This window comes from Neophocaena asiaeorientalis, unplaced genomic scaffold (assembly GCF_003031525.2).
Source record: "Neophocaena asiaeorientalis asiaeorientalis breed wild unplaced genomic scaffold, Neophocaena_asiaeorientalis_V1.1 scaffold77, whole genome shotgun sequence".
Lineage (NCBI taxonomy): Eukaryota > Metazoa > Chordata > Mammalia > Artiodactyla > Phocoenidae > Neophocaena > Neophocaena asiaeorientalis.
The window spans coordinates 10,386,213-10,400,614 of NW_020174645.1; the positions used below are offsets into that span (position 1 = coordinate 10,386,213).

Below are 14,402 nucleotides of genomic sequence, written 5' to 3' on the forward strand. Positions count from 1 at the left end.
TAACGGGCTGCAAACCTTACCGAGGTCTGCGTGTCACCAAGGCTGATATTCACATTCTCAGGGCCAGGCCTGAACTGTTTAAGAGCCACCCTGGAGACATGGACTGGGACAGTGGCTGAGGAGACAGAGAAGGAGATAGATTTGAGAAATATTAGGAGTGATCTTTTAGAGAAGAGAATTGCTTTCCTGTTCCCACAAAAAAGTTTCTCTGAAGAAACTGAGGCACAGAGAACTTAACCTCTGTTGGGCATTTGAATACAGGTAGTGTTTCCTAGCACACTTTAAGATCTCAACACTTTTTCCAGGCTCTGTGGGATCTTGAAAGCATGCAGTGCTTGAAAGCAGAGAATCTGGAGCTACCACCTGATTCCAATTCAGAGTTGCCCGGCTGAGCCCTTCCCCATTTCCCGACCTACAAAATCAAGAGCACAAAAACAAGGTTGTTTTCAGCTCCTAGGCTTTGGGTTTATTTCTTATGCAGCAACAGGAACTGATGTATATGTATTGTTTCATTTAATAGGAAGATCTATTGTTATCCCCATTTTATAGATGTGGAAATGGAGGCTTGGATATGTTATCCTCTATGGGGCATTGGGATACAGAGGGTGAGGAAAAGAGAGGTCGCAAGGATGGCAGCAGGTTCCAGTTTTGCAGGAAGGGAGGGATGGTTGGCCCTTTCCAAGGCAGGAATCTTTGGGAGGGGACAAGGTAAATTACAGGGGGTGGGGATGGGAGAGAGGCGGGGGAGGACTTTGAGCTCCTGGGAGGCAAGGACACTGTCTTATTCACCTCTGTATCCCCAAGGCACACAGCCCAGGGCCTGTCACGAAACTAAACTGAGTTGGAAAAATAAATAAATAGGTGCAGGCACGGAAGTAAGAGAGTGCCCACCCACAGGTGAATGGGAACTGCTGTTTGGAGGATTCAAATCCAGGTTCGACCACTTTTTGTCTCTGTGACTTTCAACTAGTGACTCCCACCTTTATGAGCCAGGTTTTCCTTATCTGTAGAACGTATATAAAATGTGGTACCTATGGCAGAGGGCTCAAATGAGGCATCCTTGAAGAACGGATTTAGAGTGCTTGGCAGGGCACCCGCTCATGAATATTAAGTTTGTTATTATTACAGCATACTGTTTAGCATACAGTCAAGCAGACAAGCGGATCTGGATTAGAATCTAGGACAAGGGACTCCCAACAAGTCTATCTATCTCCCTGAACCTCAGTTTCCCCATCTGTAACTTGGGGAGAAGAACAGTTCATAGGGTTATTGGTAAGGGCCGACGAGCTCATTGACAGGAAACGCTCCGCACACATAATAAACATGGATGCCACTATTATTGTCCATTCACAGCTTCCAGGCCCCACCGCGCTGTTATTTTCCAAAACGCATTTCCTTTCCTTGGCCACAGCTCAGCCCTTCGAGAGCAGCTGGGGCCGAGGGGGTGTGGCCACGGGCGTGGGTGGGGCGACCCTGGCGCCCACCCCTCAAGGCGGGTGGGCGGGGCGAAGCGGGGCGCCCTGGCGCGCGCGCGCGCGTGCGGCGGCCCCAGGTACGCGGACAAGATGGCGGCGGCAGCGGTCGACAGCGCGATGGAAGTGGTGCCGGCGCTGGCGGAGGAGGCCGCGCCTGAGGCAGCGGGCCTCAGCTGCCTCGTCAACCTGCCCGGCGAGGTGCTGGAGTACATCCTGTGCAGCGGCTCGCTGACGGCCGCCGACATCGGCCGCGTCTCCAGCACCTGCCGGCGGCTGCGCGAGCTGTGCCAGAGTAGCGGGAAGGTGTGGAAGGAGCAGTTCCGGGTGAGGTGAGCCCGCCGCCCATGCCTCCCGCGCCCCCTCTCTGCGCCCCACGGGGCCCGGGCCTGGCCGCCCGGAGCCGCCACCTCCCTGCCCGCGCGCGGACCCCACCCCCGCATCCCACCCCCGGACCCCTTCCCGCGGACAGACAGACAAAGGCCTCCAGGCCGCCGGCCCCTCGGTCCACGCCAAGCGGACCCGCCGGTGTCCAGATTGCGCATTGGGAAGCGCCCAGCAGCCGGCCCCTCCATAAAGGATGACGACCGTGGTATCACGGCTAATCCATCATGCGCGCTTCTTTTGTGCCCGACTCTGTGCTAGAATGTTTACACGGACCGGGTGATGCAGTGCTGCTTACAGCCCTTGGAGGAAGCGGGCGCATCATCCCCTGGCTGTTGGCTGAGAGCACAGATTTCGGTGTGGGACCCGGGATAAAATCTGGCCCTGGCGTACTCGCCGTGCGACCTTGGGGGTAGCGACTTCCCTTTTTTGAGCCTCATTCATCGACTTTAAACGGTGTTGATTAGACCTACCTTTTACTGTGGTGATTAGATGAGCTGATGTATAGGGAGCGCTTACACAGGGCCCGGCTCTTCGGAGGCGCGCAATTAATGTTAACTGTGATTGTCATCACTATGATTGTTGTTGCTCCCACTGTCCGCATTTTATAAATGGGGAGTGGAAACACAGTATTCATACTGCTACGCCAAGGTCACGCCGAAAGCGAGTGCGTGCGTGCCGGGTGGAGATTTGAACTAGGTCCATCGCCAGGGCCCCTCTGACCCCTAAACCCAGCCGCTTTCCTTGTTTTCCAAGGCTGCCTTTGATTCGTGTTTGTCTGCCTTTGAGGCTCTCTTAAGCTGAGGGGGTGTTTCTCTCCTTGTAGGTGGCCTTCCCTTATGAAACACTACAGCCCCACCGACTACGTCAATTGGTTGGAGGAGTATAAAGTTCGGCAAAAAGCTGGGTTAGAGGCCCGGAAGATTGTAGCCTCCTTCTCAAAGAGGTTCTTTTCAGAGCACGTAAGGATCTGTTGATGGAGCTCTAAGCATTTGCATGGTAGTGGTGTCTGCGTCTGGGTCTGTAGGCATGAGCTCATCCAGCTCTTTTTGCTATCTCCCTTTTCAGTGCTCTCACAATCCCTTCCTCACTTAGATGGCTGCAAGAGTCATTGTGTCCTTTTCCTGCTATCCAGCAACGTGAAGCCATTTGTCCCTGCCAGCTTTACTTTTCTAAAGCCAGAGAGAATTGGGGGAGAGGGGGAGGGAGAGGGAAGGAGGGACCCGCAGCGCAGTGATCAGCATTGTTTCTCTTTAATTGGGTTAAACATATATTTTGCAACCTCCACATGATTGGGGGTATTATCCATGATTAAACACTACAGATTTCACCCAGTTATTTTCCAGAAGCGTTGCCAAAATTAATATGGTTCTTCTCTCTGGCTTTGCAGGTTCTAACCAGTAGTGAACTGCATTATTTGTTAAGGTAACAGAGGATTAAGACATGTCTAAAATCAAGACATACCTGTAAATCAAGAATTATTACTCCCTCAATTAAATCGTCTTGTATTCATTATCCCTGGAAAGTTATTTTGTTTGTTTGTTTGTTTTTTAATATTGCTGAAGTGCATGGGTGGGTTGGTTGGTTTCCCTTCCACAAAATATCTCACAGAAGTTTCTGTATCGGGTCCTGATTCTTAACTTTTTGTAAATTCTGGAAAACAGTCCACGCTAATATTTTAAGTTTATTTCTGATCGGAGGTCTAGAAATGGAGCCAGTCTGATTTATTTTACTATCCTGGTTTACTAAAGATTAATTCCTATTTCTGATTTTAATTACTATTGCTTAATGAAGTTCATACGTTTTGAAATGTTTTCAAGGCTTTTCGAGTTTTGAAAGGGAAAATTTGAACTTTGGACAAATTTGAACTTGTTCCCCTATAGAGAATAAAACTAGCTATTTCCTAGTGTAATTCATTTCTATAAATGTTTGTTCATGTTAGAATGGTCAGAATTTATGTCCTACTTTGGATAAGCCATACGCTGGCTAAGAGCATTCATCATCACAGGTATTCCATTCTGGTTTAAATGTGTTTGCACATACATATATGTGGGTGCTGGATGTGTTTAATGCACTTGGACATGGGCTGCTAGTTTGCTGTCTCTACTTACAGTCCAGCTGGTTTTGTGTGCATACTTAACAGCTTGTGCCTTTGTCTAATAATAAGGCATTGTTGTGTTTTTTCCCCAGCTCCCTCTTTCCCTGTACCTCTGCTTGATTAGAAGCGTGTCGAGGACTTTGAACATAACAGCAGTATACTTAGGATTGATCTGTGGGTGGATGATTACTTTGGCTCAGGACCCTTGTATTCCTGTGTTTTCAACATGCACACAGGTTGACAAGAAATTTCCTGGCTACTTTCAAAAAGAAAAGTGGGAGAAGTAATAGAATTTTAAATCAAGGGGATCTTAAAACTCATTGGTACCACCACCTCAATTTACAGAGGAGAAACATGCCCAGTCGGTTAAGAGTTGCCCAAAGCACTGGACTTCTCTCTCTGGCCCCACACTCCTAGCTGAGTACAGCGTAGACTGCACAGAATAGTTACTGTGAATTAGGAGATTTTTGTATTTCTAGTCCTCATTTCAGAGCTATTTTTCTTCACATTTCCGATGTAAGTTATCACTTTCAGAAATTCCAGTCTTTGAAAAGATAATTCATTTACAGCTAACAGTTACGATCTGAACAAATTATTGTTACTCCACATGTTCCTTTGCACCTCTAGTGGGTGGGTGGTGCAAGATAGTGTGGGAGAGGTGTTAACCACTTCCATAGAAATGAGCAGCTTTGTTTGCAACTCAGATTTGTGTGTGAGAGTGACAACATTATTACTCGTTACTGAGGCCTCTTTGTGTCTCTTCTTCATAGGTCCCTTGTAACGGTTTTAGTGACATTGAGAATCTTGAGGGACCAGAGATATTTTTTGAGGATGAACTGGTGTGTATCCTAAATATGGAAGGAAGGTAAGCTGTAGATTTATCAGGGATTTTGTTAGTTTGTTTGTGTGTTTTAATAATAACCCCAGAATTAATTGCTGTAATTTGTATGTGACTGAACTGTGGTACATGTATTTCTAAATATTTCATGTTACATTCATGTTGCCATAGTTATATTTTTGAAAAATTCCATGTATATAAGTTAAATACCCCAAGACAATTGATATTTAAAGAAATGGTGCAAAAATCCTTTTGGGAGAATTAATATTTAGTCCTCCTATGGGTCAAATACTGTGCTCTGGGTACTTGTATCTGTATATCATTTGGGTAATACAGATTATCTTTTCTTTGTTGTCATCTCTTCATCTGCTACCACCAAATTTGCCTGTCATTAGTTGAATTAAAAAAATTTCTTACGTATGTCTTAATGTAATGGATAATTTTTTTTTTTTTTTACAATTTCTGAATTCTGGTAAGCAGTAATCTTACTTTGGCAATGAACATTATAGATATTTGGTTGAGCCTTTTTTCTCTCCTGATTAAGAAGAATCCATTCTCTCTTGGTTGTTGCTTAAATTTTTTTATGCCTTATATTTTCTGCTGTGAAGGTTAATTTCCAGTTTACCTGAAAGATGACTTGGCTTCCAGCTTATCTGGAAAAAGTTAAGCTTAACCTACAAAAAAGATTTTCTGCTCTAAAAGTTCTAGAAACTTTACTAGTGATGGAAGATAAGAGTGCTAGTTTAACATCTTCCTTAAGAGAGATTATTGTGAAATGTCTCACAAACAGGGAGCAAGACATTTTTCTTGTTGTTTTCAAGGGGGTTTAGGAGAGAGAAATATCTATCAGTGGAACAGCTGTGGGGAGAGGTAAGATGTGTCACTATTCTAGGCCTTGGATGAGTTCTGATGCAGAGGTCATTTTTCTGTTTCTATTTTGGTTTATCTATAAATGAATTGAAGTGTGATCTAATAGTCAGTATTGTGCAGCCTTAAAAATAAAAGTCGACCTGGCCTTTTTACATACATACACATAAACTGTTAAATACATAAATATTATACATACTCAGTTTATTGGTTGTTTTGGGTTTGGTTTGATGTTTAGTGCAGACTTTTTTTTTTTCCTTATTTATGTTGTTTTTTTCCTTCCTTCTCCCTCCATTTGCACTGCCCTTCCCAGCCCCCAGTCCCATAATTTATGATGACAACCTAGGTTGTATGCTTCCATGCTAATATGATATACATGCGGATGGAGGGGGATCATCACTTTACAAAACTGAGATCAAATAATAGGTACTTTTCAACATCTTTTTTTCCTCATTCAACATTGCCCCGTGGAAATCTATCCTAATCAACGGTAAAAATCAAATTCACTTTTGTTAATGGCTGCATACTGTTTTGTAGTATATACCATAACTTATTTAATCATCCCCCATTAATGGGTGACCACTTTCTTCTCCATTTTGTTACTGTGGAGGGTGGTGTTGCTAGTGCATTCATTTCTGAGTATTAGATTCCTGGGGATGGGTTTCCTAGGTCAGACTATAGAATGTTGTTTGAAAAACGTAAGAGATAACATGTCCTTGAATAAGAAGACTTACCATCATGAAAATGTTGATTCTTCCAAAATTAATACATAAACTTAGTGCTGTTCCAGTTAGGATCCAACAAGAGTTTTGGGAGGGGAGAGTTCTGTGTGTTTTGAATGGATAGTATTGTCATAAAATATATACAGAATAGTAAATTCACAGGAGCCAGAAAAAACAATTTTTAAATAATCACAATGGGAAACTTGCATCACTAGATATTAGAACATATTATGACACTACCTGTTATCAAACAATACAATATTTGAATAAAAATAGATAGCTATATCAGTGGCAAAGGATAATTCAAATTCATGTCTCAGCATAGCAGATAATTTAATATATTTAAACTCAGAGGGGAGAAGATGGGTTATTTAATGAATGGTATTGGATATAACTGAATATCCATCTGGAAGAAAGTAAAACTTGTATCATATACAAAAATTAAATTCCAAGAGATTAAACAACCTAAAATTTAAAACTGTCACAATGAAAATCCTTCAAGAAAATAGGAGACTTCATGTACAATCTGGGGATACCTCCTTAACCAAGACTGGTAATGCAAAAGCAATAAAAAAAAAAAAAAAAGACAAATGATTTTGCAATTAAACAAATAGACTTGTATGACCAAAGAAACCATAAACAAAGTCAATAGAATCCTTAAAATTTCTGAAAAGAAATTGAAAAATGTACAAAGGATAAGAGGACAACATTCTCAGAAGAGCAAGTCCAAGTGGCTGGCAGTCAAGTAAAAAGACCTTTAAGTTCACTCTTGGAAGAAATGTTAAATAACAATGAAATATTGGATTTTTCCTTGTCAGATTGGTAAAAAAAAAAAAAAGACTAAATATGCACAGCCACTAGAAGTGTGTATCGTTATAGTCTTCTTAGAAATTATCATAAGTATGGTACCCTTCGGCCTGACAAGTATTTTGAACCTAAAACGGGGTTGTTTTTTAATTATAAGGAATACTCTCCTGTTTGTAAGTATTTGGGGATGACGGTTTTCATGAAGGACCCTCTTTGTATTCATTCCTGGCAAATGCTTGTTGTTTGGATATGGAAAGCATAGGAAGGAAGAAGGGTAGTTGGTGCTAAGGCACCAGTCCCTGGGTATTTAAAAACAGTTTACATTTATGGTGTTTTATGTGGTCTTAAAAGAAGAGTACATCCTACAAATAAAGATTTGAAGCAACATATTAAAAGGGCATACACTATATCTGGGAATATTGACCCAGAATGACCAGCACTGAGACATATTTCAGTAAAACTACTAGATTTTAAAGACAGAAAAGTCCTTTGAGGATCCAGGCAAAAAAGACAAAGCCACTTATAAGGGAGAACAAATCAGAAATCATTAAACTTTTCAACAGCAGTACTCTCTGCCAGAGAAAAAAGAGTAACACATTTAAGATACCCAAGGGTGGAAAATGTCAGCCGAGTATTTTTATATCCAGCCAAACTGACTTCCAAGTGTAAGGGCTGTGGAAAAACTCATCCACTTGAAAGAACTCAGGGACTTCTTAGCCCTACCTGAAAAATATGCTAGAAAATGAGCTTCAGACAACCAAAATAGCTAAAGAGACCCTGATGCAAGAACTAGTGGTGAACATTAAATACATATTTACTTGTAGAATTAAATCCAAGTGACAGGTGATAGGGGGAAAAGTATTGTATGTGATGGCTGTACGCCCTGACAGTGTAGACACAACACAGCTGTCCAGAAGAAATGAGCAGAGGATGGGGGAGATCGTGAACAAAATATTTAGGTGTTTTCAGGAATCATCAAGGTGATAAGAATATTGGTCTTGTTATTCTGAGGCTGGTGTGTGTGTGTGTATAAAAGAGCGAGGTAGAATAAAGCAAATGAGTGATTATGTGGTATTCTAATTCATCACTGGTATCCTGAAGAAGCAGGATTCTCCTGGAGGAAAAAAAGATATAGATACAAAATAGAAGAAGGTAAAAACTGTATAGTTCTGAATTTGAATTAGATGTGTCAGTATGAATTCATAAGATATTTTATGTTTAAATACGTGTAGGTATATGTGTGTGTGTGTGTGTGTGTACACACACTTATACACTAGACTTCGTATCTGCCCACTGAAAAGGTCTAGAAACAATAACCAACCTAGTAGAAATGATCATCCCTAGCACTCAGATTGTGGTCTTCATCCTACTCCCCATCAAAAGCAGCCAGGGTTTTTGGAGAAGCGCCTGATTCTAGGTCCAGAGCAGGCAATGTAAAAGATGACCCTGGAAGCATCTGGGAAGCCTAGAACCAGGTAGCGAGAAAAGTAACAATATTTCATGTCAGAAGTATTCAGGGGCCAACGTGAAGAGGCTTCCTTTGGCCAAAGATGTAGCGATTTTGAGCATCAGCGTGGACAGTAACTAGAATGGGTGGAAATACAGCAAATATGTTTAGCTCCATGAGTTCATAATAATACTTAACAACAACTAATTGGTCACCTTTGGAGGATAATAAGAACCCAAATTATTATTTTGGAAAACGATAAAGGGAAAGAAGTGAACATTTATCCTGCCTATTCCTACATACGATGCCACTGGGGGACCAAATAGTAGATGAGGGGAAATTATTCTTTATAGAAGTATTCCAGCTAATAATTAAAAGGGATGGCTGCATTAGAACATCACCACTTTATGGCCTCTAATGAATTAACAGACCTGGGCCTTTGAGTAGCAATGGCTGCTGACATCACAGAAAGAGACAACCAAGGCATGATTGCCTCCTTATGGAACTCACTACCACCTATGAAGTCGTCTTGCCAAGTAAATGGAATCTGAATCTGATCAAGCCTCTACGTCCAATTTACAGGAATTTAGAAGACAGAAGAACATGTTATGCTACACCATGTGGATGCAGTCAACAAATTCCAGACTATGGGAAAGTACAGGTCAAACAACCAGGTTTCTTCAACAAATAAAATACAAGGGGAAAAAAGATGAAGGGGGATCCTGTGAATTAAGAGACTTAAAAGCATGTAAACAGACTAGTCTGGAGTGTTTAGGAATACACATTTGCAAAAACTCTAGAGAAAAGCAAGGTAGTGATGACCATTGAGGTGTGGATTGTGATCATTGTCATGGGGGGGAGGAGAGGGCCCATGGGGAGCTTCTGGGGTTTCTGCAAAGTTCTATTTCTTGGCCTAAGTGGTGGATACAAGGGTGTTTCCCTTATAATAATTCATTAGGCTATTCGTTTGTTTCATGTGATTTTCTAGATTGGTACACTTTATAGCTCAAAGGTTAAAAAGCTAGTAAAACCTAGCTCTGCTCATTTTCACTTACTCCCTGAAGATTGGAGAGTCCTTTATTTATGAAGCCAGGCCAATAAGTTAATCATTGATTGTCTCCCTCCTACTTCCCATAATCCCTGTGCATATTTGGGAGATCTGATGAAGAGTTTCAATCATTCAGCAAGTATTTATTGAGCATCTGCTGTGTGTCAGACACCATTCTAGGAGCTGAGGATACAGCAGTGAGCTCAACTTAAAAAAAAAAAAAAAACCTTGCCTTCATGGAGCTCACACTCTAGTGGAGAAGAGAGATGCTTAACAAAGTTAAGACATTAATTATATTAGAAAATGAGAAGTGCTATAGAGAAATATTAACCAGGGGAGAGGGTGAGGGAACGATACGGGGGGGTACAATTTTAAATAGAATGGTGGGAGAAAGCCTTACTCAAAGCGACATTTCAGTCAAAACCTGCAAGGAGATGAGGGCACAGATTGCAGATCCCCAGGGGAGGAATGTTCTAGTCAGGAGGAATTGAGTGCTAATGCCTAAGGTGAACTCCAGCCAGGTGTGAGGAAGGAACGGCCGGGAAACCAGCATTGCTGGCGGCTGGACTGGGTGGGGAGGGTGATACAGGAACTGAGGGCAGACAGGTAACGGGGCGAGAGTTTAAAGGACCTTTTAGGTCATCATTAGGACTTGGGCTTTTATATACTTTGATTGACGTGGAAAACCATTGGAGAATTTGGGGCAGAGGGTTTTTGTGCTATGACTTAACATGTCACCTGGCGCCCTCTGGCTGCCATGTCGAATGTAGACTGTGAGGGGCAAGGATCAAAGCAGGAAGCTGCTATGACACAGACAAAAGAGGGCGGTGGTTTAGATGAGTTGGATGTGCTCACATTTCTGATATATTTTGACGATAGGACTAAGAGCATAGGTGGATGGATTGAATATGGCTGTGAGAGAAAGCAAGGAGTCAAGGATGGCTCCGAGGGCGTCCTAACTGGATGGTGGAGTTGCCTTTATCTGAGATGGGCATGACTCTAGGAGGGGAAGAAAGTTAAGGTCTCATCAGATATTGAAGTGGGATGTGGTTGTAGCAGTTGGATATACAGGTGTGGAGTTTAGGGGAAAAACCTGTTCTGGAGAATAAATTGGGGGGTGTCAGTGTGGATGGTGTCTGAAACTTTGAGACTGGATGAGATGGCAGTGAGTGTAGAAGGAGAAAGGCAGCAGCCCAAGGTCCGAGCGGCCAGAAAGCTTCCAAAATGCCTTTCTCCTGTCTCCTGAGACTCACCCAGCTCCCCTGACTTTTCAGGTTTCTCTTTCATTTCCTATTAGTAAATCTGAAGCCAAATGGATAACTGTTTCTTGAGTTTCAGCACAGCTAACTTAGTGTTAAATTACAAATGCCAAACCCTAAATTGTGCTGTCAGCTTCCATGATACGTACTATATGCTTGTGAGCCAATTATACTTTTCTTGTTAAGTAGACTCTTAACGTGGTATGATTAGTGTGAAGTAAAAAGATGGATAATTGAGAATTTTAATATCTTAATTCTTATTGACTCATTGCTTGTTTGTTTATTTGTTTTTTTCCAGAAAAGCTTTGACCTGGAAATACTACGCAAAAAAAATTCTTTATTACCTGCGACAACAGAAAATTTTAAATAATCTTAAGGCTTTTCTTCAGCAGCCTGATGATTATGAATCATATCTTGAAGGTGAGACTTCAACATTGATATTTTGATAGGCAGCTGAGTTGTCCTTAGAGCAGCAGTGAAAGTGGCCCTGATGGAAAAGCAGTGGAAAAGTGAACTGTGCTACATGGGCCTCTGGAGGTTGGGTTGTATGGTCTGATCAATTAGGTAGGCAGAACGATTAAATTCAGAGCTAAGACCTGGTCAAAATTTTTAGCGGTCAGCTAAAGAGACAGTGTTTATAAAGATGCACCATCGGGCTTCCCTGGTGGCATAGTGGTTAAGAATCCGCCTGCCAGTGCAGGAGACCCGGGTTCGAGCGCTGGTCCGGGAAGATCCCACATGCTGCGGAGCAGCTAAGCCCATGCACCACACCTACTGAGCCTGCGCTTTAGAGCCCGTGAGCCACAACTACTGAAGCCCACGTGCCTACAGCCCGTGCTCTGCAACAAGAGAAGCCACCACAATGAGAAGCCCGCGCACCGCAACGAAGAGTAGTCCCCACTCACCGCTACTAGAGAAAGCCTGTGCGTAGCAACAAAGACCCAACGCAGCCATAAATAAATAAATAAATAAATTTAAAGATGCATCATCGGTTCAAAGCATGAGGCTGACATTTTAGCTAATGAGGTTAATTCCCTGTCTCTAAGCTTTGAAGCCTCATTTCAAATCAGAAATAAATGTGTCCAGTTTTGTCTCCATGTGACCTCAAGCAAATCCCTTAACCTCTCTGGTTGGAGTTTAATGAGGACAAAATGTTCTTGCATGTCAGTGAGTCTTGTTGTCCATAATGAGAACTGAGTGGAAAGAAGTCCAGTGGACAGGCAAGATGAAGGGAAGAACTTTCTGTTCCTACTGAGTTGAGCAAGAACAAAACGTGACTTCATTTTTAAAAAACTATTTTAAATTCCTAGCATATTACACAAACACTCCCACAAATTATGGTTATGAAATACAGATATGACTCTTCCTTCACTTTCATTCCCTACTCCCAGCGACTTACGCAATTCATTGATTCTTTATCCTTTCCAGCGTTTCTCATAGTCGTGTCTCCGTTCTGTTCTTGGTGTCGCGCAGGCTGTTGCCACCTCTCCCCGCAGCAGCTTTCTAAGTAATACTTGCTTTCATGGGCATCACGCCCTCCTGCTCTCAGGTCAGCCGGCCTAGCCTGAAACCCAGCCTTTCCAGCACTCCGTGTGAGCCTGCGACGTGGCCAGCTGATTTCCTTTTTGAAATTAAATCTCTGCCTGCTTTCAGTGCCCTCCATAATTCAGCCAGGCCTTTCCCCATCACTCTCTAAAGTGTCCCATTTGCTCCAGCCAGGCCACTATCCTCACTGGCGCCATACACATACACCTGGCTTCACTTTCTCATTCGTGGTATATCTTTTCCTTAGGATTCCCTCCTAAATCCTACTCACCCTCCAAGTTCATTTCAGGTTTCACTCGCATTAAGTTTCCGTGATAACTGCAACACTTGCAGATTTTACTGCCTCGGACCTACAGTAGCAGTGGCTGGTAAACCCTATCCATCCTCTGCTTCCTGTGTGTACAGGTGTTTCTTTAATAGTCACTGTGTTTCTTGTGTTCCTTGTCCTTATGTTACGATCAGGATGTACTCCGCAGTGTGTAGTGCAGATTCTTGTTGATTGAACCATCCAGAAGGACAGGAAGTATCTGCTTCAGTTCATTAAAATAAAATATCCTCACCATCCTGGAATCGTCACACATGCATCTTCTGTTTATTCCACAGTCAGGAATAACTTGACAGGCTTTATTTATGAAAACAATTGCTTCTCTTTCATCTTTCAAATATTAAGTAATATTATAATTTTCGGCAGCTCATTCACATCAGTGCTGTGGACACTGGGTAGCTGTTGAAGGTTTTTAACTAGTTGAGCGAATAGAAATTGGCTCCAAGGTTTTGATCCTTGGTGACCAGCTAGACTCATCTGACGCCATTGACGAAGTCGAAGCAGCAGCAGATAGGACGGGCTGCGGAGCTGTGCAGCATAAAGCCCTTCAGCCGACAGCTGGGGGAACTGAGTCCCGAGGAGACCCAGGAGCCATTCCCTGGCTGGTGGCAGAACTGGGGCTGGTGTCCAGGTCTCTTGATACCCACTGGGGTGTAAGTAGGGGATCCAGGTCCTGAGCTGGTTTGAGACCTCTTGAATTTAAAGTGACTCTACAGCTTCCCGAGTGAAAACGTCCTATAGCAGACGAGCAGGTTAGCCCACTGGGTCTCGGGTTAAAAAGTAACCTAAGGGGCTTCCCTGGTGGCGCACTGGTTGAGAGTCCGCCTGCCGATGCAGGGGACGTGGGTTCGTGCCCCGGTCTGGGAAGATCCCACATGCCACGGAGCGGCTGGGCCCGTGAGCCATGGCCGCTGAGCCTGCGCGTCTGGAGCCTGTGCTCCGCAACGGGAGAGGGCACAACAGTGAGAGGCCTGAGTACCGCAAAAAAAAAAAAAAAAAAAACCAAAGGTGGTGAAGAGTAGTGATTTTTGAGAGACAGTATCTCTGGTGTGCTCTGTACAACTTACTAGCTGTGGGTTTCCTGAGTGTAACTGTTTAATTTCAAAGTCCAGTTATCTCCAAAGTCCATTTACCGGCTCACCTTTCAGAGGAATAATTTGTTGAAATGGTATATCTGACATTGAGGGCTTTCAACTATTTTTTTTTTAAGTCTCAATGAACTGTCTTATAAGTTTTCAGAGTTGTTGGATTTTGAACTATAAGAAAATTAGGGACAGAGAAGTAGCTTGAAAAGATCTCCTTTATGGTATTTATTTCTCTTCCTAGTAGACTGTGGAGATATGGCATGTATCACACAGTTCTTTTGAGTCCATGACCTCTGAGAGAGTTTTGGTATATTAAAAAAATAATAATAATAACGAAATGTAATCTTTGCTGTAAGGATGTTGCTCCTTCTCAGTGTCTTAGCAGCAGCCAGACCTGACATCCGAGATAGGACCACATCTGGAGGAGTGGTGTGAAGAGCTGTGGCCCCAGGAGTCTGCGGTGAATGACCACTGATAAGAAAAGGTGGAAGTAGGAATTTACTCG

General features: G+C 43.0%; 1 protein-coding gene across 2 annotated transcripts in view; it reads left to right on the forward strand.

Annotated features, from left to right (window-relative positions):
• The first annotated feature begins 1,565 nt into the window (after positions 1–1,565).
• Positions 1,566–14,402, forward strand: part of FBXO21 (F-box protein 21) — a 37,813-nt gene continuing 24,976 nt past the window's right edge. For both annotated transcript variants that reach the window (XM_024758507.1, XM_024758508.1), the window contains exons 1-4: positions 1,566–1,804; positions 2,683–2,818; positions 4,725–4,819; positions 11,241–11,362. In XM_024758507.1, coding sequence (XP_024614275.1) covers positions 1,566–1,804; positions 2,683–2,818; positions 4,725–4,819; positions 11,241–11,362 — 592 coding nt within the window. The remainder of the gene's footprint in view (positions 1,805–2,682; positions 2,819–4,724; positions 4,820–11,240; positions 11,363–14,402) is intronic.